This window comes from Homarus americanus, unplaced genomic scaffold (assembly GCF_018991925.1).
Source record: "Homarus americanus isolate GMGI-L3 unplaced genomic scaffold, GMGI_Hamer_2.0 scaffold2224, whole genome shotgun sequence".
In the NCBI taxonomy this organism is placed as follows: domain Eukaryota; kingdom Metazoa; phylum Arthropoda; class Malacostraca; order Decapoda; family Nephropidae; genus Homarus; species Homarus americanus.
The window spans coordinates 498,048-525,293 of NW_024712260.1; the positions used below are offsets into that span (position 1 = coordinate 498,048).

Below are 27,246 nucleotides of genomic sequence, written 5' to 3' on the forward strand. Positions count from 1 at the left end.
TGAAAATGTATATTAGTGCTTCATTTTATGTGTGCTGACATTCAAGTTATTTATTTTTAAAGCTACAGTACTGTATACATCAACAGGAATTTAGATTTGCATGCAGAATATTAATCATAAAATTCAAATTTCTCAATGTGGCAAGTAACTTCATAATAGTGTACCTGTAAATTATAATTTCAAACACTACCTGTATGGGCATCCCTCACAGTTTGTTCCTATTACTCCCGGTAAACACTGACACTGACCAGTCCGAGGGTTACACCCAACACCTACGCTGAAACCTTCACGGCATGTGCATTCTGCATGGAAAGAAACCATTAAAGATTAAAGACATTTGTCAGAATTTTTTATTTTTTTTTATTTACAAATTTCTGTTGAAAGAATTCTGAAAACCCCCTTTATGACCTCACAAGTAGGAAGCAACTGACATATAAAGTCCACTAAAGCCTCATATTTTGGCCTACACTGAAGATAAGCCTAGTGAAGGATCGGATGTCAAATTTCTGACATCTGCAGATGTGAATGTGACAATGTGACATTGTAGTATTAAAAAGATACAACAGAGAATATAAATGGATAAGAATTCTCAATATCAAGTCAATTTCTGAGCAAAATAAATAATTATAAGGGATTCAAGCACCACAGAAACCCATAGTGTATTCATTTGTCTTTGTCAGAGTTGAATATAAAGGATTTTTTGCTTTTGCTATGCTGGTGGACCAACTAAGATTAGAGAAATGTTGACAGAATGCAGGTACAAGAAATCTCCGCATTTCTGGGAATGTTGGAGAAAATAAAGCAAAACAAGATGAACACCACCAACCTTGGCATCCATATCGAGTGTAATTCCAAAAGCCTGGCATACAGTGGTCACATCGCTGACCAGTAACTCCACCAGTACAATGACACTGTCCAGTGCCTTCATCACACTGGCTAGTTAGTGATGCTATCCCGCACTGACAAGGCTGACAACCCTGAATAAATAAAAAATAATAAAGTTATGGAAACAAAAATCTAAATAAAATGTACTCTATGACCTCTAACAAACATTGAAAACCTTGACCTAAAATAATTGGGACATAACAGATGAATTATATCTTTAATTAACATTTCAGGAATCATTTAAATTGGTCAACTGTAAAGCCCACAGTTCTTTGAGTCAAACTTAATTTCACTCCCTACCTCTTTAACCTATAGGTGAATCAGACAAAGAACCCAGTTAACAGTACAAAATTAAATAAAGGTAAAAAACAAAACAATCAATACAAATGAGCACAATAATGGAAGATCATCTGATATGCTACTTTGACTCTCGGCTAATTATTAAAAAATTTACACAGTAATAAGAAATTCACAACCCTTCTGCACAGGAAAACACTAACAAAACTGGGAAACTTTATACTGCAGTACTAAACTAAGCAGCTCCTTTCTGTGCAGGAACACGGCTGGATCTGACCAGGTGATTCTTGAAACATCATCTTATAATGTGTGTCCAATAAAGGCAGATAGATAATGTGTTTATGCTTAGCTTAAAGACCTCAAACTTCCTAGTTTTATGAGCATCTTCATGCCAAAGATTACTCTTATAGAGACTCTGGTTTGAAGGTGATGGTAAAACTAATTTTCAAATTACTTAAGTATTTGAATTTTATATGCCTGTCACAAATATCTGGACCCTAAACCTAAAGATTAAACTTCTTAAACTTAGTGGCTCTGAAGAGTTATTTAATCTCAATGTTTATTTATAAATTACTTAAATAAAAGTATGGAACAATCAACCAGATACACCCACATCTAACTGTACATTACTCCTTACCTGGCAAGAGGCAAATCCCCAATGGTCAGGAGCACATTGGCCACACTGGTTACCAATGACATTATCAAAACATTCACAAACACCAGAGAAGTGTTGACAATTCCGAGTGCCACACTCATCACAGGTACAACCTGCAAGACAAGTGAAAATTTGAATATTTCATTCAATTCTGCTCCTAATAACTTAATTATCTACACTTTACTAAAGTACTGTAATGTTGGGTGTGTATGTGTTAATTTATGTAATTTACAATACGTACATCTTAATACATAAACCTTCTGAATTATGAGTTAAAGGTAATTCAGAATAAAACAATGGGAAAAACATCATAAAATGAGACAAAGAAACAGTGATTTCGATATCTAGATTGATATGGGTAACTCATCATATGTCAAACCCTTCAAAGTGCCAGACACAGCGAGCTCACATTTCTGTTTTGCACAGTACAAGTACATGGGTTATACTGTACAGTACTACACTCTTGATTACCCAATCTACATAATGTACTGTAATATTGTACATCCGTCTGTATTTTACTTGATATCTTGTTAAAGCTGAAATCTGTGAACTTACTTTCCTTTGGACATCAATAGAAACATTAACAAATGGTATTAAATTTATCTCACCTACACCAAATTCAGACCACTCAAGGTATGCCTTGCCATATCCTTCCCCAGCGATGCGTTCTTTCTTCCTTCCCTGTCTGCCTTGTTGAGAGCCCCGGGGAGATGGATATGTTTTGGGACGTTGGTTACTTTCTCTACTCCAACTTTGACCATGTCTACCCAGTGTTGTGTAATGAGTAAGACCAATGGATGATTCAATCAGAGGGGGAACTGTTGTTTCCTGAGCAATGTCAGTTCTGCTACGGTGATGGCCTATTACTTTCTGGCCTCTAAATCTACCATGACCAGAGGTAGATTGCCTCTGATGACCTGAATTTCTATGCTGCCCAGTGTTTTCATATCTCCAGGTGGATGTAACCCTTGTTGGTTGTTGTATTGCTACAGATGATGTAGAAGTACTCTGATTACTTGACTGGAGTGAACTTCCATATTGTCTTCTATACGTGTCTAAAGGCCTGTATGAATCATAGCGAGAGGAGGAGGTAGAAGCCCTGGAGTGAGCATGTCTTGTTGCTCCAGACCAGGAACTAGAGTTTGGCCTTGACTGTTGCTTGGTTCTTGAAGTGCCATATGTAGTACTCTGATATTGACACAGAACTATGCCTACTAGCAGTAATAACACACAATAACGCAACATGCTTCCTGCCCCTCTAAAGCAGGCAAGGCACTGAGCCAACCTAACCTACACAGCTCACACTATTAGCGACTCATCATAGGGGCAAAGCCTCTTGGTAGCTATTCATAAGTAAAGCACATTTCCCTACAGTATAATTATCAAACAACCAAATCTATGATATATTTTAAAGAATCCCCCTTCCTTTATTAAAAAAAAAATTAATAAATGAGGATAAATACATACCTAGCTTTGTAAATTATTATTATAATAATATCTGGCAGCCCCTGAGAACCACCCTGCTGGCACAAACCACAGGTCACACCATCACTGCCAAAAATATATCACAGCTGCTGCCCTTTCAACTTTCTAAGACATATTACAACTAATGTGTTAAAAAATATCCCTTATTGCATCTGTTACTGATGTGTATATGGAAATCTATAAGTGATTGGCTTAAAACTCCCTAAACAAAATCTTTCTAAAAGTGTAAACATTTTAAATCACACAAACAGCTGAGAATTAAAAACTTTTGTCTGTTATCCACATTACACTATAAAACTTGAGGCATGTGAAAGTAATATGAAAAATATGAGGTTATGAGGGAGAATGATACATACACAAATGAAAAACTCCAAAGTACTTGATAATAAAGGTGACTCAAGAGTGTGATAGAGGAGCAAAAGTCCAAATAACAAGCAAGATGCAAGTGAGAGGATAGTGGGTGACAGTAATGAGGAGCAATGAAGTAAATGGCAACTGAATAACACAGGGTTGTTAGAGTAGAGAGTAACAGGTGTGAGGAGTGTGAGTGACACAGGTATGAGGGTAATAAATGACACAGGTATGAGGGTAATGAATGACATAGGTATGAGGGTAATGAATGACACAGGTATGAGGATGAATGACACAGGTATGGTGGATAATGAATGACACAGGTATGAAGGTAGTGAGTAAAATAAGTAAGACTGTTGTGAGTGACATGGAAGCGTGAGGGGAGTGAGGAACATTCATGTGTGAGGATAATAACAGAGATGCTACTGATAAAGAAGAGGCAAAGGCATTGAAAATATGGCTCTCTTTTATTCAGGCCTTTTCCCACTTCCTGTAGATACAGGTACAGCACATGCACACACACACACTCTTTTTCCCATTCACTCTCACTACTATAGAAAATGTACTGTCTCACGGATACAGAGGAATACTAATAAAAAATAAATACAATTGAGAGAGGTAAAAATGTAATCAGAACTTATAGGAGTGATGAGATATGAGAGATAATGTAAAGAGACCTAGAGGAGAGGTTGGCCTGTCGCCCAGTCTGGCTCAGTGCTAAAAATAAACATGCTCACATTTCCTCTCTCTCTCTCTCTCTCTCTCTCTCTCTCTCTGTGGTTAGTGTTAAAATGTCAGCATTATTTTCCCCCAGATCCACCAAAGATGGTCACTGTTATTTTTAAGTATCTGGTGATGTATGATTATACTATGGGTTAAAAAAAAGGTAAGAAAAAATTAACATTAGCACTACAAAGTGGCGGCCACTTGTGTACAATACGATTACAAAATGTGTCGGCACTGAAAAAAAAAATATGGTACATTCCAATCTGCTTTTGTTTACATCATTACAGAATATTAATATGACAAGGATCGATTCATCAAATCCAACTCATTTCAACAGCCTAAACAGATGCCAAGTTGCTCGATCCCACCTTAGTTATAACTCGCATACATTCTGAATGCAAAAAGGTTCTTGGTGGAGTACCACAACGCTATATCCTTTGACCCACCTTGTCTGTGATCTACAGTAACAACATAGATGAAAATATATCGAGCCACATTGTCAAACTTGTGGACGACAAGAAGATATTTGGGAGGATAGCAAGTCAAAACGATATCACAATAATGCAGAAAGATTTAAATGAGCTGTTCAAATGCTCAAGACTGATAAATGCTCTTTAACATTACAAAATAAAAGACCCTAGATGTAAGACACAACAACCCTAAGTACAACTATTCTGTTAATAACAATACATGTATAACAATTTCCTGGATACTGTAGAGATGGAGAAAGATCTTGATGTTTTGATAGATCACTAACTGAAAGTGGCACAACAGGTGGGGGCAGCAGTGAGAAAAGCATACCGAGATTTGGGAATTACAGTTTAAAGCATACCTTCAAATACAAAGATAGGAAAATGCTCCTTCAACTGTACAAATATCAAGTACAGGTATGTCCCAGTCTGGATTACTGTATACAGGCATAGAAACCGTACCTCCAAGACGACCTAACATCCCTACATAAGGTGCATCACAGAGCGACTGAGATGATTCTGGGATTATGTCATCTCAATTAGCCAAGTAGACTGAAGGCCTTCATAATCACAACCTTCAAAATCTTGAAAGGGATGTGAAATGTGAAACCAGGCCATTTATTTTTGATATCACACACCACCAGGACAAGAGGATACAACTAAAAACTCGCCAAGTTATCATGCAAAACAAACAAAGAAATACTTCTTCCCATAGAGGGTAACTTGGCTGATTTATTCACTTTCACCAAGAACTCCCATTACTCCATTTCTAACTGAATTGCATTGGCTTCTTTTTAAAGGCAGAACTGAATTTACTATATTCAAATTGTGTTTGATGACCTATAAAGCTGTAAATGAGGCAGAATTCTCTGTACTGATTGGTTTTCTGTGATCTCTGAATCTTGGCTTTAACAGAGCCTGCCAGAGGCAATATTCCATCCAGTGCTGTACAGTATATCTCTTTCTAGTACCTTAGAGCCATGTGAGAATTTTCTTTCCAGCCACATCTTTACCTACACACCACCTCAATTAAACAAACAGTACACTACCTCCCTGAAGCACCGAGTCAGTAGCGAGTTTCGAAGAGCAACTAAAGACTTTCCTATTTCAGATGGCATATGACCCTGTTGGTTATATGGTGAACAAAGATTATTATTCTTGTGACAGTTCTCTTTCATATAACTGTTCCTATTATAGTTTACTATTCACTTATGACCCGCTTGCTGGTCTCTTTTACATTTTTATATGTTGAATGTTTGGGATTTTTTCTTAATTTTTTTAGTACATTTGAAAATTAAAACTCAAACTTTACTACCTTTATTAATTATTAATGTAACTAATATCATAGTTAAATGAATGATAATAATTGTAACCGCCATCTGGGCGGTTAATGGATTTAATTTGACTTGTCACGTTACACTCGAACATTATAATTCGGTCAAACCTGTTAAATACAATTCATTTTAGTATTTCAAATAAATCATACATAAATGTCTAATCCAATATATATTTACATAACAATCATAGCTATGTAATTAGTCTAATCTTAACACTTAGAATGAGTACTTAATTTGCCATATTTTTGTCATCACAATGATAAATGATGCAATGGACACAGTCTACCTGTGTACACACTAAATACAAGTTAAACTTACGTGTTGAAAGTCTTCAGGAGAAACAGGTTAGGTGTTGGTGGTGTAATGGGGATAGCTACAGTGAGGCTGGCGATCAGGTCGGCTATTCAAACTCGCTGTGTCAGGCGTATTATACGCAAACAAGCTCACCTTACACCACCCAACACCTCAACCTACTCTGGGTCTCTCATCTGCCTCCATATCAACACTATATACTGTATATGGGCAGGCACGCCCAATAAACATGACATGAGTTACAGCCTAACATAACGTTTGTTTATGTGTCATCATAATTCAGTACCGCTTGCAGTAACAATAATATTTCATCAATATTGTTTACTAAACAAAATCTGATACTTCCTTTGTTATAGTGGTAGCTAAAGCTACTAAGGAGCCTTGATATGATAAGAGGTCAATCTTTACACACCCCATACTACCAAAGTGATTCTTCATATTTGCAGATACGGTACTGCACAAGCCCACCTCCCTTGAATTAGGAATCCAGAATTATCTCTGAACAGTACTAAGTGTCATGGAACAACAAAGTTGTACAGCACTAAGAGAAAAATATACAGTACCCTTGCTAGAGTTGGCTAAACTTTTGATGTGCTGAGAATACTTCCAGCTGAATATGAGCAAATTGACTGACCATATAAAATGTGAGGTACTGTACTGGTACTTGTTACACAAGAAGTCATCAAGTAAAAATATGACTATGCTGCAGCAAATGAGAGAAAAGAAAGAATGTGATATATATTTTACAGAAATGTACCAGCAGTTTTCTACTCTGTACCAAAATTATAAAAATTTCATGCACAGGATGGCTGATCTTGAGACAAACCATTTTCTAATTAAAAAGAAGATACAGTATAATTATTTTTAATATCTATATCCAATAGAGGAAGGTCAAGAATTCAAAACAAAGTCTTACTCACTTTCACAGTTCTTGAGGTTAATGGCATCACCATAATATCCAGGAGCACAGCGTTCACAGGAATTGCCATATGTATTGTTAAGACAAGCTAAGCATCGGCCAGTAATATCATCACACGAAAAAGAATCTCTTACATCAATGTTGCCATTACATGTACAGGCTTCACACCTGTCACCTGCAAGAAAGAGTCCATCATATTATTGCAGAAAATGAGCCAGAAAGTGTAACTGTGGAAAAACATTAAATTTGCTAAGTCAAATGATGAGGTCAACAGAAGAACCAATCACTGTTGTTAAATGTGTATAAACGTAGAAGTAAAATCAATGATTGATCCCAAAATTCTTTTTCTGGTGGGACCTGAAGTCAAGCAGCTCTTGTAACATTGAGTACCCGGTAACTTAAGAGAGGGTTCTTGAGTTCAGTTGACAAGATAAATCACTTACACTCCCCTCTCCCCAAAGTTGCTGGCCTCAAACAATAGAGATTGACTCCGGTTGCTCCAAAAAATTTAAGGTCTATTTGAAAATGTGATCATCCAACTGCCTTGATACCTGACTCAGCTGTTTATTAATTCAACCGAGATTAAACCAGCCAAAATTATATAGTTAGCATATCACATCTTTGCAAAAACTCTTTTCACATGATTTTACAATGATGCAATGTATAAATTATGGATAAAATATCAATTTACAAAAGAAAATTCGCAATAATGAAATCGATCAAGAACCCCTTTTATACCACATGCCATCCACATGGTCTGTTCCAAGCCCTGTTTATGTAAGGCATTACACAGAGATTACCACTATGTCTAGTAAGTGCAAATGTACTGAAACTTTGTATTTCACTAATTTTATGATTACATACAGTAATAATTAACCCTTAGGCCCCGGGTGACGTTCCAGAAAGTCCGACCAGTGCGCCCCGGGTGATGTTCCAGAAATTCCGCCTATTCCCACAATTTTTTTTTAAGTTGATTTCTTCTTGATTTATCCCGGAGGGGGGTTACTGCCAGCAGCACCCTAACCCGGGGCTTAAGGGTTAATACAACAGAAAAATAGAAAAATGCTTAACTAAGGTAATGAACATAAGACTGTTTAAGGGGGGTAGACCCATGTGGAGGTAGGAATGACCGGTAGTGAAATTTACTTTGCTAAGATTATGCATTCTTTAACAGAGCTCTTTTTGTAAATCCTTTTGTTAATTTAAGATATTAAAAGTATAAAAGAATACAGAGTGACACTTGTAGTTTTCCTTCTAAAACAATATATTCATTGTGGAAAATATTGTGTACATTAATGTTTTGTTTATCTAGCACCTACCTAGAACTTCTGGTTGTCCATGGTAGCCGGCAGCACAGCGCTCACAGCGTTCCCCAATGTAGCCTTCTTGGCATTCACATTTAATTGAGAATCCATCATCTAGGAAATCACAGCTTTCTGCAAAACTGTATAAGAAATAAAATCAATAAATCATTCTATTACTTTAGATGAAATATAAACTAACTTGCAAAGTGTATGTACAAGTATTACCTCATTGCAAGCATAAGATAGTTTGGTCAGTGTTGTCACATAGACAAAAAGAGGAAAATAAGGAAGTATGGCCAGAGAAAGGTAAATATAAAATATATATACTGTACTGTATACAGTATATAAACAAATAAAAATAAATAAATATATCAGTAACTACTGTATATAGTAAAATTATAATATTCGGTCATAACAGTGTGCAACTCTGTAGTCTCTATTAAACTCTCCACCCACCTGCACCACAGCATGCATCTATGATATGTCTGTCCCTCCTCATATTCAAAGCAGACTGATAATCACATAAATTTACTTTGACTCACTTGTTGGTAATTGATGGCATAGGACAGGCACAGATAAGACAGTCATATGGAGTGCCCTGTGTAGCTTTTCCGTGGTATCCTGGTGCACACATTTCACAATTGTCACCAACCGTATTGTGTAAGCAGTTCTAACAGTGAAAAAAATACTCCAAATTGTATCAATCTAAGTAAAAATACAATTCAAAATAAATAACAGTACTGTACTGTATTTATGTTCATTCATTAATAAGAAATTTTAGTCAGTTAAGAATGAAGAGTTGTTTATACAGTACAGTACTCAATACATAAAGCTACAGTAAAAGTAATTCACAGGATTAAAAATATCAAGTAAAACAATGTACGTAATAGGACTGCGGAAATACAAATTAACATAAGAGTTAATTTCATACAACAATTTTGGTTTTCTAAAGATCCTATTCTCCCATAAACACAATACAAGTGTAATCAAAATGTATTAATTTTCTACAAATATAACAACTTACACTAAAACTTATTCACTTTCATTAAAAAAGGTATAAAACCCTTGAATACTGTACATTAATGACAAGGAACTTACCAGGCATTTGCCAGTTTCTTTATCACAGGTACCAGCATGACCATTACACTGGCAAGGCACACAGTATCCACCATAAGGCCCACGCTGAGCACGATAATATCCTCGTGCACAATCCTCACATGACAATCCTATAAATAAAAATTGAAATATAATTAAAGATTTTACCCACTTTTATAAGATGATTTATAAACTAAACTTAACTTATATCGTTTTACATACTATATTTAATGGGCACTGGTATTGTAAGGTGTTGTTTTTTACCACTATAAAATATTAAGTACTTAAGACATCAACGACACACCATCACCACATCAAAAGTTCCAGAATTTTTCTAAATATTGTAAATAATTGCCCAGAATCCAACCGTAATGAATTTATTCATGAGAATTTTTAGAAGCGGAAATCATACCTTGCTCAATTGCTCTGGATCAATTGCAAAACAGTTTCAAGCATGTGTGCCGGTTACATATACAATATTCTTGCGATGCCAACTCTGGTATAATGTGCAACTTAATACAATAAACTCCTTTTAAAAGACCTGACTGAGTGGGAATAAACTCCCTAGGTACAATTTTTGGGTAGTTACTAGTGGTTGTGATGGAGTTTACTTCAGGAGCCCACAATCTCTTATCAATAAAAACATGTCTATTGATCTTTAAAATACTGCAAAGCAACTTCATGACACAACATCTAATCCCAGTTTCTGGTTTTGGGATGAGAGTGCTTAAGGAAGGCACATTTGTGCAGAGTTGGCATGTCAAATATTACCAGCAGAAATCGATGTAAATCGTTCCTTTACAACTGACAATTAGAAAAGTGTGTTAACATGGGATGCTCCTGCTGAAGAGCAATTTTTATAAAAGGGGGGGAAACTCTTACAAAAATATCAGGAATTCAGTGCTCTGCAGTTTTTCTTGTGGTAATAAATATTCATTTGGAATTCCATCATATTTACTGTACTGTACATGGATTCAAACTCATGCTTTGTTCAAGGTTAGGAATTTTGACCTTCAGCAATGGCAAAAATTTTAATTTTGTTGTTCACCACTTTTTATGGTGGTTTACATATTCATGTGAAAATTTATGATTTTTTCTACCATAACAAACATTTTTCTCTAAACAAGGTTTTGGTCTTGACCTTTGACCTGGACATTTGATTTTGATGTTCAGCACTTCCATAAAAATTTTCAAAACCACAATTCCCAAGCAATATGCACATGATGTTATTTTCTGCCAAGTAAGAAACATATCCAGTTGAATAAGTTAGCATATGTTAAAAAAAAAGTTTTAATCTCGGACCTTTTCTCACAACCTTAAACTATAAAAATTAGATTATCCTATGCATTATTTGTAGATGTATTTCTATTATATTTCAACGTAAAACAAAATTTAATGCAGAAAAAACAATCTTATTTACAGTTATCAAGAAGACTAAATGAACTATCTTGAAAAAATAAAAATAAGCCAAAAAAGGTAATCTTCTCATACCTTCATAATTAATTGGACACTGGCAGCGTTCCACAGACAATGCTGGTTGTGATTCACGTCCAAGCCACTCAGCAGTTGGGACATCAATGCTCGTATTAAATAACCTGTGAGGGCAATTGTTTATTATACAGTAAGTACTGTACACATACGATTATTCAGTCAGTTTTGAAACATTACACACTTTTTTACACCTAAAATCATAGGCATACCGAAGGGGGAACGACGTGGGAAATCACCCCTCCCCTCTTGAGCCAATAAATTATTCCAATTAAACCAATTTTAACAATAAGAAAAGAAATATATTGATAATTAAATAAATAAAAACAATAGCATAACTAATTGACCAGTAAGCTCATCTTGAACATATACAGAAAAATATTAATTATCTTATACAGTGGGGTATGCTATAACGAATGGATTCTACTACGAATATTCCTATAACGAATGGTTTTACCTATAAAATTGAGAATGCTATAACGAACGAAACTCCTACAACGATTTTTTTTTTTTTTACTAATTTATTGTTTTTTTATTAATGTATTAATGATATTCTTTATTTCACGAGTTTAGATGCATATTTATGCACTTTTTTTAAATTTTTACAATTTTATATTATATTCTTCAGTGTTAAGTGGTTGTATTTGGGGGCCTGGAAAGGATTAATCCTATAACGAACAAATGCTATAACGAACAAGGTTCTAGAACCAATTCAACTATACCTCGGTATGTTTAGTTCAAAGTTTGACCCCCTCCTCCGTGGCAAATTTCTGGGTATGCCACTGTCTAAAATTACAAATTACAATTCATTCTTGAGATTTTTGGCTACCAGTGCAAAACTTGATTACAAGTATTGGACCCAGTTGCATTGCCTCTTTGTATTCCCATTCATGGGTGCCTTTCAATGTTGGTTAACTGGAAAGAGATGATAATGGTTTTCTTCATGATGATTGAACTGAAAGTTCAGGCCATAACAATGCATCTTAACAGTCACTGACAAGAGAGACCCTCTGCACACCCTTTGCATTCTAAGAAAATAGGGTCAGTCCAATGACCAGACTGCCAAGTCATTCAAAATAAAAGCCTGAGTTACCCCCTAAGCCATCTTTCAAAAGAAGGTTAAAAAAATCATTCTTTGATTCAAGGGTGCTCTTTCTCTCTATTTTGTCGCAGATCCTTTGCTAAACATAACCGAAAAATGTTTCTCAAGTGGAAAACTGTAGTCACCAACCCTCAGACATGAGGATGGCACTTTGACTGTCTGAAACCTGAGAGAAACTCAAACCCTAACACCAGCCAAGCAAAGCAACACCCATATAACAACTTGCTCAACATTCTCCTATACATGGCAAAATAAATTAACAAAAGAACACTACAACATCCTACCCCCAATCCCTCTCCACACATTCAATATTACAAAAATGTCATTTAAATTAATAGACAATAACTAAATTCCAGCACCATATACCCAACCATCAGAATTTACCTTCTACAAGGAAATAATAAATTGCAATTGCTGTAGATGCCATCTCTCCCTTAACAGGTTAAGACATAGCCCAGCTCCTCCAAATAATACATGCCACCCAATAATTTCCTACCTACCTAAAACACAATGCAAAAAATTTTTAACACAACCTTTAAAAGAGCAAACAATGGAAGTCGCTTGCTTCCTAAGGCCAAGGGATTCACAAGGAATTGAACTGGGGCAACATAATAACAACAGTTTTTCAACAATAATGAAGTACTGTAGATGATTCTTACCTTGCTTCAATAGCGTTGCTCCAGTAACTTGCTCTAATAAAAATAGCATCAAGTTCGTAGAGAAGCATCATAAACTGTTCTCGCTGCACTGGGAACCCTATAATCCCCCCCAAGAAAACAAATCAGACATTGTTTTTATCAAGATCAGTCTACATTTGAATAAAAATCACTCAACCCCAATGCAGGGGTGATTAATGTATTAAGAATACAGACAAATAACAAAAATAATCTTAAAAATCTAAATCAACAGAAAGTGCTAAATAAAATATATGAAGCACATTCTTTAAAAGGCAACCTGTTTTGTGAAATCAGTGGTAAAACACAAACTAATGCTTCATTATAAATTTAGTCAATAAATCATTTAATTGAATAAAAGATAATTATTTACTTATCTGCATTCTAACTTACACAGTACTTCAAAGCAAGATCAGCTAAATAATTAACCTTTCTCCTTTATGGATACAAAATGTTATATGCAAGAGATAATGAAAGAACAAATGGTGAAGGAGTAATTGTAAACAGGGAACAAGACCCCACTCTAAAAGGGAAATAAGAATAGACAGCCATAAAATGTTCTCTCAGTTACAGTACTCCAATGTTACTTTTTTGGCTGATTTTGAGCAGTGTATAAATCCCTCTTTGGTACTCCTGCTCCTCTACAGTAATGAAACATTATGATATGTTGAAAAGTTACTGTATGATAAGTTACCTGCAACACTGCTTCACAAGGCACAGTGGTACCAAGAGAACATTACATCACTCACAGCTGATGTCCATCTATTTTTATGTGAATCATTCATTCCATATCTTTGTTTTTTAGGGACAGAAACTACTTATTTGGAATGTAAAAGTAACAGCTTGTTTATGAGCATAATAAAGTAACAGCTTGTTTATGAGCATAATAAGTATTGTCATGGGAACAAGATATCCTGATGGTCATAATTAACAAATAATTCCCCCAGGAACTTTACAGACCCAAGCATTTGGGGTAACTGATGTTGGTCAGTATCCATAATAATGCTTGTTTTTTCTTCATATTTATGCATGGTCTTTGTGTACTGTACCTGATTATTCTTTTCTTGAATTTCATATATTTTCCATTGTTATTTTCATGTGGTCTTGTAATGTGCCGGTAATCTTACTTTTTATACATGCATTGAGTTAATACTATTGGCAACACATAACTTTTACAGAAATTTCATTAGATAAGTGTATGGGAATTACAGTACTGTATTTATATTGTTTGCTTTATAAACATTAATTTAAATTTCACCTGACATAGTTCTGAAGTTGTGCTCCGTTAATCGTATCTCAGCAGATAAGACTTGTGAAGAAAATGGTAGATCTGGTGAGAAGTACTGGACAAGGATATCACCTCCCCTCAAGATAACATCTGGACCACTTATTTTAGAGCCTGTAAATTGTAAATTACTTGTTAGCAATATATTTATAGAAATAACAGTAAGTTGTGAGAAACTTCAACTCTTTTTCCCACTCAAAAGTCAAGACAGGACAAACAGTACAGTACAGGTATGTGTTTGCATCACTGATGTTAATTGGACACCCGACCAAAAGAAGCTACAGATTTTGTAGTTCGACACACACACCACATGATGAACTGAACGAGCCATCAAACTACACATACAGCTAAACAGACAGAGGCAAATATACAAATAGAGCAAAAATAGTCAAACAAACATATACATAGACAATCAAACACTTACAAGTACAGTGGTCCCTCGGTTAACGAACACAATTCGTTCTAGAAGGTCGTTCGTTAACCGAAAATTTTGTTAACCAAAACCATTGTTTCAATGGGATTTTGGGTAATTGGTTCCAGCTCAGCAAAAATTACATACAAACTAAAAATAAATGCAGTAAAGTACACTTAGTTTGAGGTGTGTATGTAGAAGGCTCCTGGCTGATGATGATGATGGGAATTAGAAGTGGGGGTGGAGGAGAAGGGAGAAGGGAAGGCTTCATGCCGCCATTTCACCCATAAAATTTTGAGTTCACTAGGTGTAATTAAAGATTATTTTCTTTAAATTAACACTGCACTGCATAATATATTGTCAATATGTAAAATAAATTTCAGAATGACCAATAATTATACTGAAAAAACGTAAAAATAGTTTATGTTCAAGAGAGTCTCAAGCAAGATGCTTCCTCCACTGAGCAGACACAAACTGACGCCATTCTGGGTGAGTCAAGTGGCTATTTGGTGTGCTAAAAACTAGTTCCCTGTACTTCAATTATGTTAAATACTGTAATTGTTAAAATGACTAAAAATTTTAATATAAGACTTGGAAAATTATTGAATAGTACAACCTTCTTGATATTTACTCAAATGGTAACGAAATTAAGCCCTAAAACCGATTACTGTATTGGCAGACTAATACTACAGTTGGTGAGCAGGCGAAAGCAGGCGAAACCATGTTGGGAAAAATTCGTAAGGAATTCGTTAACCGAATTTTTTTCGTTAACCGAATTGAATATTCATATAGGAGGTAATTCGTTAATGGAAATTTCGTTACCCGAGGGATCACTGAATACACACAGAGAGACATGTGCACACAACTGAGAGGACAGAGCAGGACTCTTCACAAATATCAAACTCTACATTTGTTTATTTTCAATCACAACAAACTGTTGTATTCTCAAAATTTTTCATTCAACTTCCTTCCAAAATATCAATTTACTTTCCAGTTTCTCAAGTAATCTCTTATATCTATGATCCTATAAGCTTCATTATTTAGACTTCCATTTTTCACTATTTACTGAGGCCTTTAACTTTTCATGAATAAGACTCCAAAAAGAACATAACATACAGATATTACTCACATGTTGAAAACTTATTACTGTACCTTCATCTCCCCATACAATCACAATTGAGTATCTGAGATATCCTCCGTAAGATGAAACATGGTTGCCAAGGTAAGCAGCTGGAGCAGTGAAGAAGATTTGGCCTTCTGGGTAGTGTTTGTCCACACCCTCCATATCCTGCTGTATGAGGTCCTTATAGTATGTTGGTTGCTGATCCAGTGAGGAAAAGCTGAGGGCAGTCAGAGATTGGGAGGAGAGTCCAGGCGAAGAAACCAACTGCTCCACAACTATCACACTCCATGCAGACATGTCATCAATCTATCAAAGGAAATAATATATCATAATCACAACACTTATTAGTGAACATAAAAGTATTCTACTGTATAACACAGTAACATAGAAATTCAATACGGGTGCTCCTCTACTTACGAACGAGTTACGTTCCTGAGGCTTATTTGCAAGTCCAATTGTTTGTAAGTCCATCTTTACTCTTGTAGATACCAAACATATTGTACAAAATGAAAAGATTACGGATATTTAGTATAGCTATACCCTTTAATACAGCCTTAAAACCAGGCTCACTCTTCTCCTCTTAGGTAATGTTTGTTCTATCTGGAATTTTCTCCAAAATAATCCAGTCTCATCCACATTAAGCACCTGTTCTGGCAGGTAACCCCCCCTCAGTGATGATGTTTGTATCTCTGAAAGTTGTAGGTTGAATGTTCTTAGGTATATGAGCACCTGTATAAGTTTTATGATACAGTAATATCTTCGTTAGCCGTAATCCCTCAAATCCGGAACTCTCCGATAGCCAGAATTGAAATTTTATGGGAAAATCATTGCCAAAGCCAGAATTTACCGGGAAATTCCAGCTTTTGGAACCAATTTCCGAGGGGCACATTTTCTGGAAAATTCCAAGAAAAATTTCCCAGTAGCCAGAAAATTCTGGGGATGGTGAATTTTTTTCCGGGTTTAAGAGATCAAAATCAGGCACATTTACCAGAAATTCAAAGAAAAGTTTTCCAGTCCCCAGAAAATACCAGGGATGGGGGATATTTTTCTGAATTCAAAAGATGATGTAATGAGCAATTTCTGGAACTTATGAGAAAATTTTCTGGAAAAGTATAAGGATGAAGGATTTTTTTCAGGCTTTGAGAGATGAAATAATGCATCATTCTGGAACTGACGAGAAAATTTTTTCGTTACCTGAAAAATTTTGGGGATGAGGGTTTTTTTCCAGCTCTGCACCAATTGTTCTGGCTAACGGAGATATCACTAGTATTTGTGTACGTACTTCACACATTTTGTTGCTCTACAAATATTTAGATATAATTTAAAATACACTGTAGTTATTTAATTAAACATATGTCTTAGAAAATGACAACACACCTTAATATACAATTGAAGATAAAGCCAAAATAATAACCCTGAACACCGCTATAACAAATATCTTATACACCTCACTATCTCCTCTGGAACATTAACTACACTGAGGTCCTGATATGATCATGCAACTTATTCCTATTAAAAATAATAACCTAAGTTGAGAAAATAAGTTCAAACCTCTGTGCCATGCTGCTGTTCCACGCTCAAACCATTCTCTGGGCAACACGACACAGTTCAGTCAGGCTTTCACCCAGGTGACTCCAAGATACTGTGTGTGTGTGTGTGTGTGTGTGTGTCTGTGTGTGTGTGTCTGTCTGTGTGTGTCTGTCTGTGTGTGTCTGTCTGTGTGTGTGTGTGTGTGTGTGTGTGTGTGTGTGTGCTGTGGTGTCATATGCACTCTCATGTTCTGAAATGTACTTATTTTATAAATTTATATAATAAATTATTTTCTTTACTTCTAAACCACATTAGAGTAATACAATGATTTTTCCACAACTTTTATAGTTTCATTACATGTAACAATGGCAACATGTCATCTCACAGGCCACCTCATCCCCCTTCCAGTGAGTCAAGCTATTGCTAAACAGAATTTTGACCAAACATTAAGTGAGAAAGGGTGTAAAAAAATTTATATCGCTAAACTGAATTACAGTAACGCTAAACGAGGGATGCCTGCACAGTACAATCTTCGATGCCAAGCTTTTCTGACACTCACATTTCCTACTTTTTCCTGACTGTCTGCTCCTCTCACTCCATGTGTGACCATCATCCCATCCTTCCATCTCCTTCTCACTGGAACAGTCTTATACTGTACAAACAGTAACTGACTCACCTTTCAGTTGTATTTTATATCAATATTCACCGAGCTTACAACCCTTACCTTCAACTCTCTTACTACTCTATTCATGAAAATACAAAATCATTATGTTAACATCACACATCTATGCCTAAATCTTACCTTTACTGGAAAGCATCTTCCCTCTTCCTCCAGAAACTCTGATTCAGATTGGTTTCATTTGTCTGGCTTCACAAGCACTTAATTTGCATGTGTTTGGTTCACTTTTTAACATCCAAAATCTCTTTATAACAGGATAAGGTTAACATGTACAGGGTAGTACATTACCATCGACTCCCTCTCTCCCTACCTCACTTCTTCCAATCTCATAGGGAATGCCAAATTGACAGCAAACTCACCCAGTAAGCATATTAATAATGTATCATGAAATCATGGCTATTAAATACTGTATTATGCATACAGGTACTTTACAATGGAAAGGATAGAGTTTTGGGGGGAGACAAATTTGCATGGTTCGAGTCACTCTCTGTACTGCACACCACTGCAGGACATTTGCATATATATATAATTTATAAAATAAGTTAACTAAACAATTTGCATACCAAATATACATACCAACATTCCCTCCCAGTATACATCAGCAGATGAACAGTACTCAGACTTGCCAAAACAGAAGCACTTTGTACAGCCATCAGGGTTTGTTTCTTCTAAATTGTAGGAGCCTGGTCGACACATATCACAGGAACGACCTTCAACATTAAGTTTGCAATAGCAGCTCGCATCATCCTAAAAAATAAGCGGAAAAAGTGTTCAGCATATTGTGGAAAGAATCTTTAAGAATTAAAATACTGTAGAGGCAAATGTAAAATACAAAAAAAAACATTTGAATACAAATTCAATTTCAATATGGTTTGAGAAATAAAATACTTTTGATAAAAAAATGGAGATGGTTTTCAACTTACCATCATGTCATAGGCATATTCTCATTACTTCACAACCTAACCATGAAATTTCATAAGCTTCACATCACTCTTATTACTATTAAACAATTCCAGACATACCCTAAAATACCAAAGTTAACCAAGATAAGGGTACCAAGATTATACTGTACCAATATTTTTTACCTTATAAACTACTTATATGGTACTGTACCAACTAATAAAGACTCACACAGGACTCCTGGAACCTTCTCAATTACAGAATTTTTTTATTTATTTATGATGACAGCAAACAGAGAAGTGTCCTAATATATCACGTGAGGGAATACTTTACAGACCGAGTTAATCTTATAAAACAAAATATGGAGTTGAATGTGTACAGTAATGCACGATTCAAAAGGTTTTATCTTAAAAGTCCAATTGTAGACCAAAACTACGGTATGCAAATGGTTCGGATCAGTGTTTTACTCAACTTGTGATGGGGCTGTTAATATAGGATGTTAACTTTATCACTGTTTGGTGTTTTATGTTGAGACTAATTACTAAAAAGATGTCAAATTTAAGAGAAAGTTATCAGAGTCTATATACAGTACTGTAGTTACTTAAACCACTGAGCCATGATATATAACTCACCTGACTACATATATCCTCCTCAGTTCCCCTCAAATCACAGTCACACAGCTGGCAGAATGGGAAAGACCAGAAGCCAGCTGCACATCGCTCACATCTAAAATGAGAATTGAATGAAAAAAAAATACACACAACAAAAAATTTAATATAAGCTGATTTTGGTTAATGTTTATGCAATGCACAAGATTTGCCTATAAAGACTGCACTGCACACTCTACCCCTCAATCAATCATAACAGCCACAGATTTCAACTCACCCTAAATCTAATCTGATGCAGCCCTGCACCTAACATCATCTCACCCACCCTAACACAACACAGACAACACATCAATGAAACCTTTATAAAATATTCTGAGACTTATGTTAGTCATCAGCTCCCGAGAGGCTGCCAAGTTCACATGGAATTGACACAGGACACAGCAATAACAATAGGATGTGTTTAAAACAGATTGCAAATCTTTTCCCTTCACTTATGAGTAACCTTCACTATGGGATGCCACTTTTAATATTTTATTTGGCCTATGCCAGATAATTTTATTCCGCAGAGGGGGGACCCCATACACAGGTGGTTAAAGATATAAGAGGTTGTCATTGCTACTACAGTAGTACCCCGATTTACGCGGTCAATTGAACCCACAGGGTACAAGATGAAAACCGCGTAAAGTGAACAACAGAACATATGGGATTAATTCCAATAGAGACTGGCCCGACCCCCAAACTCCACTTTTTCCGACACAATACCTATGTTGTAGTAAAAATAACATCTAAATTTTATGATGGTATGCTCACACAATTAATATTTAAGAGAAATACAGTCGCCAGGTTAATGTCCATTCAAATAATGGACTCAAATCCCCCCCCTCCCTCTTCCCAGCTCACTAGCTCTCCAAGAAATGTTGGGTGAAAACACTAGATTTTAACGTTTAGTAATAAATAATACCTCAGACTAAAGATAGGATAATATAATTGAATTTCTGGATTCCTTGCAGGTCAGGGAATATTTTGAATGTAAACTTCATATATTTTGCACAAAAGATAAAATATTTGCTTTGTGTAAACCAAATTATTACATTAGATCTAAAATTTGTATGTCTAATGCAAATCCATGATGTTTATATTCAAAATGATCATCATATTGTAAGAATTCCAGCAATGTAAATTATATTCTGGCCGGGTAATTTGTATGAATTTTATGAGCTAAAAAAAAAAAAAAAATTATACTTCACCGCGTATATGAGTAGATGCACCGCGGAAAGTGAAAGTCTGGTTCTGGCAAGGTACCGCGTAAATGAGAAATCACGGAAAGTGAAACCGTGTAAAGCGGGGTAATACTGTACTGTATATCCAAATAGAGGTAAATCTCCTTGAATACACAAAAAAAAAATCATTGTTGATCCAGGCAATTATTTCTCTTTACACTTCCTACCATTCCTCCATCAATCCAACAAACTCAATTCATTGTTGGAAATATTTGATTTGCTCTCTAATATTTACGTTGCAACAAAGTGTCTGGCCCATTTTGTATTCTTTTAGAATTATATTTTCAGAAACATATACGGTACTGTTTTCTCACACATTTATCAAAATACATCTTTACCACCACATTCTTTCATTAACTTCTGGGAACCTGCTCATCTTTCCCACCTTAAACTTTAGGTTTTTTTGTTATCCAACACTGCCATGTTTTAAGCCAACTGAATCAGATTATTTTTAGTTGCTGATAATGTCATCAATTTGGGCTGCTTATGAATGACATTTCAAAGATTTAAATGTCTTCAAAATATAAAATTACTGAACACTTAAATTAGTTATAGTAATGCAAAATGAAACTTTTTCTTCATAACCTAATGATTTATAAGACAGGAGTATTTCAGACAAACTCCTGTGAAAAATAAGTAGGTTACGGTTGTACAGCTATGTACAGATCAAGGTTATTTTATTAATGTTTATGGCTTCCTGTGAATTAATAATGAGTATTATCTATATTTGAAAATAATTTTTTTAAATTATTTAAGAAACACCAAAAACATACAGTACATACAAGGTATATGTATATTCTCAAGTTAAATTCTGTTTTTATATCAAAGGTAAGAAAGTAAGGGCTAATTCTAATTCTGAAGAGATGTAAATAACAGCTGAATTATTTACCTTCGTCCAACAACTGAGTTTTTGCAACTACACTGTCCTGTTTGTAGGTCACATTGAAGGTTACCAGATTGAACACCAAGGGCAGAGCACTGGCATTCCTCACACCCAATAATTGGATCAAAACCATAAGTGTATGGTGCACAACGCTGACACCGGTTGCCTTCCACACGGGGTGGACAAATGCATTCCCCTAGGAGGATATGCAATAATTAGTACAGTATGTTAGAGGCTGACCTCTAGTGACAAGCAGTAGAAGAATTATTTTAAGCCACTAATAAAACTACATGCTTATAATGCTTTCAGAACATTCAATATACAAACAAGTTTCCAATAGCAACATTGCAGAAAATACTACTAAAATAGTTTTGTACAGTACAGTACAGTACTTGCTAAAATGAAGTCACATTTTCATTAGGTCCAAATATGTAAGGAATACAAACAATAAACTAGAGAAGTCCACAAACCAGTAACAGGATCACACAGGGCTGTGGATGGGCAATTGCATGGTTCACAGTCAGGAAAACCAAAATACCCAGTTTTGCAACGATTGCATCTGCGACCAATAACATTTCGACGACATGGACATTGTCCACCAAAGCTCTCACACTCAAAGCTTTCAGATCCATAAAAGTCACACTGGCATGGTAAGGCCCCACTATTGTATTCCATTGTCAGTTCATATGCTGCAGCCTTACAGAAATCTGAAAAAGTTTATTATCTATACAATAAAATAATCATAATTTTTATGTATGGATATCAAAACACCTGAATTTAAAACATGTCTTCTCTTGAGTATTGTAATTACCTTTACAAGAACTACATGTTAGCAACCTAAAAATTACATACAAAGAGTTTTAAAAATAATCAGAACACAAAATTAATGTTGACCCCTTCACTCCAAGGATGCCACTTTTAACATTTTACCTGTATTTGGCTTATGTCAGAGGACTTTATTCAGCTCAAAGGGAACCCATACACTAAGGGGTTAAACTCATAAGCCAAATGCAGTGCCTTTTAGAAGCATTTAGAACTTCATGAGTATAATGTATTACAAAAATGTAACAATAATACCAGCTATAACAGTATGGTTTGTGATCATTATTAACAATCAAAACTTAAAATAGCATACAGTGGGGAGGGGGGGTGTTACTGGTTAATAAGTTACTGTATTATGATATATCAAAATTTACATAAACTACATGTAAAAAATCATTCACCCACTATGCACCTTGAAAAATCTATTAAATAAACAATATATAGTATTTGCTGGTATATAAGGCAAACTGTTTCCCTAAAAAAAGCCCTCTAAAATCATCCAGCATCTTACTGGCAATTGCCATATTGTGAACTGTACTGTGCAGGTACTGTATTATATTCACAAAAATATTTTTTTCTTTTAGGCCGCATTGATGTATGTTTCCATTATAAATAAAGTAAATACTAAAGTACTGTACAGTATATTCATAAAAGTACTGTACTGTTTTTTTTATTTCCTTCTAAAATCAAGTTGCACTTTATACACCAGAAAATACGGCAAAAATTAATTTATCCAAATAAGATTCTCTCTTCACAGTAGTAGTCTGTTGTGCAGTATGTAGCACCAACAAATGATACTTCTTTACAGTATCCTGAATTAACATAAATGAATTGAATTAAAAATTCTAATCAATTAATCCTCTTAAGAGTGAAACATTTATACTGTCTGTGAATTCCAAATACTGTACAGTACAATTTACTTTTTGTGAGAACTAGGCCCGAGTGTTCTAACACAACATATATCCTTAAAAACTGGTTATATTCACCCTTGGAAATTAATGGTAAAATCTTTGGCTGAAACAGTATTCTTACTTAAAGAATTAAAATTTTCAATATTACAAACCTGTAGCATTATCTCCAATATTGAAGTTGTTCTGTCCACAAATGTTAATGAAATCTGCTGTCATATCAATTGGCATTTCATGCATAATTTTTTCATTAAATTGCTGAGCTGGAACCACCAAGACTTTGTCTACCCAGATTGATTTATGATTTGGCTCCTGAAAAACACAAAATGTAAAAAATATGTATAAATCTATTTATAGTCATGAAGTTGCCACATGGGCAAATGAGGAAGCACTGGAGCAAACCCAGTTCATAGGTACATTAATTTTTTATTTATTTAACTCTGAAATCATTCAGTTATTAATTTTCCTCTGAACACATCACTCAGCCTCTCAATATACTTAATATCTTATGAAATAAAATCAACGTGTGTCAGTACTGAGAAGGAACAACAAACCCCTCAACACCGCCCTTCTAAATTAGCCATTTAGAAACACCAGAATTAATATGGTGGACCAACAATGAAATCCCTTGTCTGGTGGGGCCTGAGGCCATGTGGCTCTCATAATACAGGGCAACTTTCTAGGGGATCCTGGAGTCATTAGAGAGGGCCCACCCTAATGTCAACTTGGATTAATCTATTCATACAATATGGATAAGTCAATTATGGTGATCCTTGAAAAGCCAAAGTCTCAATGAAACCATGACTGGCCATTCAACACACATCATGTCAAGGACATATTACCACTCCACTTGAATCTGAATAAAATTGACCAAAGCTGAGTGAACCTAGGCCAACACAATTGCACAAGGAAGGCTGGAAATGTCCTACAGTCTCTGCTACAGAAAGTATTTTTAGAATCAATTCTATATTTCTGGCTACCACCCATAAGCCAGGAAGCTCTCATACTACTGTACTGTAGAAGACAAGTTAAACAAAAATGAGATGGAAATGCTACACCAGTTCTTTTATTAGACATTTAAACACCAACTATGTGATTTGCCTTACTGTAAACGCCCGCTGGGTGTCCCAAACTCTTTTACAAAACGAGTCTGGTGTTATCTGGACTCTTGCAGATACAATTTCAACTGGAATTACACCCACCCTCTCATGAAGATTCAAGCAACCATGGTTTTGAGCTAACTACACAGTTCTAAGAATATTTGTTATTACAGTACATTCATTAAATACTGCAAGAAGTAATTAATACAATTCAATGGTTGAGGGCAGCAAAGTTAATAACGTATAGAATAAACTTATGTAAATATGATCACTTTATAATCCAAATGTTAATGTCAAAGAATTCATCATTTAAAGAGTTTGAAACATTCCATAGATCACATATAAAATGAGAAACTTACCTTAAGTGAGAGAACAAAGTTTTCCAAAATATCAAACACGTAAGATCCGTCTGGTTGTCTAATAACAGAGCGACAGCCAGAAGTGCTAGGGCAGTGATGGACTGCCAGTGAACCTTCATAAAACTGACCATTCTGTATCAGCACGTCCACATCAAATTCTGTAAAGGAAAAATTATTGGTAACTACAGACTTCAAAAAAAAAGGAAAAAAGGAAATTCTGGGAAAACTTTACTCATTAATGTAACTTGTTCATGCAATGAATCGAAACAAAAGCAAAGCAAAGAATCCATATCAAACATTCCTTTACTGAAACAATATTGGTAATTGCATTTTTTTTATAAAAAAAATTCATGAAATAGCTATTTCTGGCAAGGCCCACAGGCAGACAGTGCATTGTAACACAAGCTGGCAACTAGGATGTACTATATACTTGGACAACTTCCAATTAATCAGACTAGGAGTGATAACTAAGAGCATACCTAATCTTCTCACCTCCCAATCACACCACCAGCGTCACTGGGGGAGATAGGGGTATTTGGTGCAATGGATATCCTTGAAAGACAGGAGGCTTTGTTAATAAGCGAGTCTTACTAATTAGTACACGTCACGACAAAAGCTGTAGCTCTGGCATCTTGTTTTGGTCACATCTATTTCTTATTTAGTTCCTAACTGAATAATCCACAAAGTCCAGGTAGGAGGAAGGGCGTCCCAGCCATCTAGTTACAAGCTCTGCCAGAAAAATCAATTGCAAGATCAGTCTAACTTTTCTGGTTAATGCTCTCCACGAGGTGACTTCTCATAACCCAAACCTATGCTATTCAAAGGTCCAGGATTAATCTGGGTTATGAGTACAGTATATAATAAATACTTCTTAACTCTTTCTTACTGTACACTCACTTAGCATCATCCTTGAGCCTCCAGTCAAATGTCATTGGAACTTATAACTCCAATCAATTGGACCACAAAGACCCATTGTAGAGGGGTCAAGTTAAGTTACCTCTGATGCATGAACCATAAACATGTCTTGAGGGTCAGGAAGATAGAAAGTCTACAAAGAGGACAACAAGGTAAGCATAGAGTTTTTATCCTACTTAGGAAAAATTTTGATCATTAAGCTCAAACTACAAGTACAGTATATCTATCTCAGTCTTCCGTAATGTGCACGGCATACCACTGTAAACCTAACCACCAAATATTCTGACTACTGTATGAGAAAACTTAGACCCCTATTTATTCACAAAGAAACCTACTTAGCCTAGGATGCTCAGACCTATCATAATAGCCCACCTCACTGCTTCACAGGTAAACTAAAATTAACTAGTTGAAAAAAATAATAAAAATAACACTGATAAATCTTACCCAAAATTATTCCTCATATTTTGTGAACATTCCCAGAGCTATTTTCAATTCGAAAGGAAGAACCCTGAACTGGGAAGACTGACTACTGAAAAAAGAATTAAAATTTTCTAATGCTCGTATGAAGAGAAATGTCTTGATAAGCATCCCTCATTCAATAAGGATAAACCACATTCCCACAAAGGTTCATCCTTGCCTGGGGAAACTGCAGTCATCCAGAACATTTTATTAAGAATAAAGTCATTCAACCATTAATGATCCAGAATCACATGATGATCCTCTTGATGTTTAGGGGCATAAATATTTCTAGAAATTAAATCTCTATATTCAGTCTTTCAAAATCAAAATTTCACATGGGAAGGTGGGAAGTACATTCAGGGTTAAAATTTCATTCTGGGAAAATTATTTTAGGGATATCAAAGGACAGAGCACACCCCAACAGCCAGCCTGTATCAAATGAAGCCAGAAAGCAGATAGTAAAAGCTAGATGGGCAAAATTCAAATACTGTAATTAAGTTTATTCATGCAATAATACAAACAGGCACAACAAAGCTTGCAGTAAACACGGCAGCAACTGCTTCAAGTTAACATACCTGTTTTATTCCATATCTTAAACAAAGACAATAAAGCAAAGAAAGCACAAGCAAAAGCTAACCTTTCTCGCTTGTATAAACAAACTGCACATACAGCACATCATCTGCAGAAGTCATACACAAACACATAATTAATATATTTTCAGCATTCACATTGTGCAATTTATTTTTCATGTATTTTAGTAACAAATGACAAACAAGTATGGTGCAACAAGTAACTAGAGTCTTAGACATATTAATTAAAAGAAATAAAAACAAAGATAAACATTCAGAAATAATAACTAACCAAGGTTTCCTAGATGCCCAGG

The 27,246-nt window shown here is 35.3% G+C and overlaps 1 protein-coding gene across 4 annotated transcripts in view; it reads right to left on the minus strand.

Annotated features, from left to right (window-relative positions):
- Nucleotides 1-27,246, minus strand: part of LOC121859626 (laminin subunit alpha-like) — a 91,406-nt gene that overhangs the window by 38,566 nt on the left and 25,594 nt on the right. For all 4 annotated transcript variants that reach the window (XM_042356580.1, XM_042356573.1, XM_042356569.1 and 1 more), the window contains exons 16-32: nucleotides 24,990-25,147; nucleotides 23,686-23,842; nucleotides 22,271-22,507; nucleotides 21,807-21,996; nucleotides 19,662-19,755; nucleotides 18,706-18,876; nucleotides 15,950-16,226; nucleotides 14,359-14,499; nucleotides 13,086-13,182; nucleotides 11,328-11,431; nucleotides 9,840-9,967; nucleotides 9,284-9,411; nucleotides 8,757-8,881; nucleotides 7,439-7,612; nucleotides 1,820-1,950; nucleotides 827-977; nucleotides 191-302 (exon numbers count right to left, since the gene is read on the minus strand). In XM_042356580.1, coding sequence (XP_042212514.1) covers nucleotides 191-302; nucleotides 827-977; nucleotides 1,820-1,950; nucleotides 7,439-7,612; nucleotides 8,757-8,881; nucleotides 9,284-9,411; nucleotides 9,840-9,967; nucleotides 11,328-11,431; nucleotides 13,086-13,182; nucleotides 14,359-14,499; nucleotides 15,950-16,226; nucleotides 18,706-18,876; nucleotides 19,662-19,755; nucleotides 21,807-21,996; nucleotides 22,271-22,507; nucleotides 23,686-23,842; nucleotides 24,990-25,147 — 2,575 coding nt within the window. The remainder of the gene's footprint in view (nucleotides 1-190; nucleotides 303-826; nucleotides 978-1,819; nucleotides 1,951-7,438; nucleotides 7,613-8,756; nucleotides 8,882-9,283; nucleotides 9,412-9,839; nucleotides 9,968-11,327; nucleotides 11,432-13,085; nucleotides 13,183-14,358; nucleotides 14,500-15,949; nucleotides 16,227-18,705; nucleotides 18,877-19,661; nucleotides 19,756-21,806; nucleotides 21,997-22,270; nucleotides 22,508-23,685; nucleotides 23,843-24,989; nucleotides 25,148-27,246) is intronic.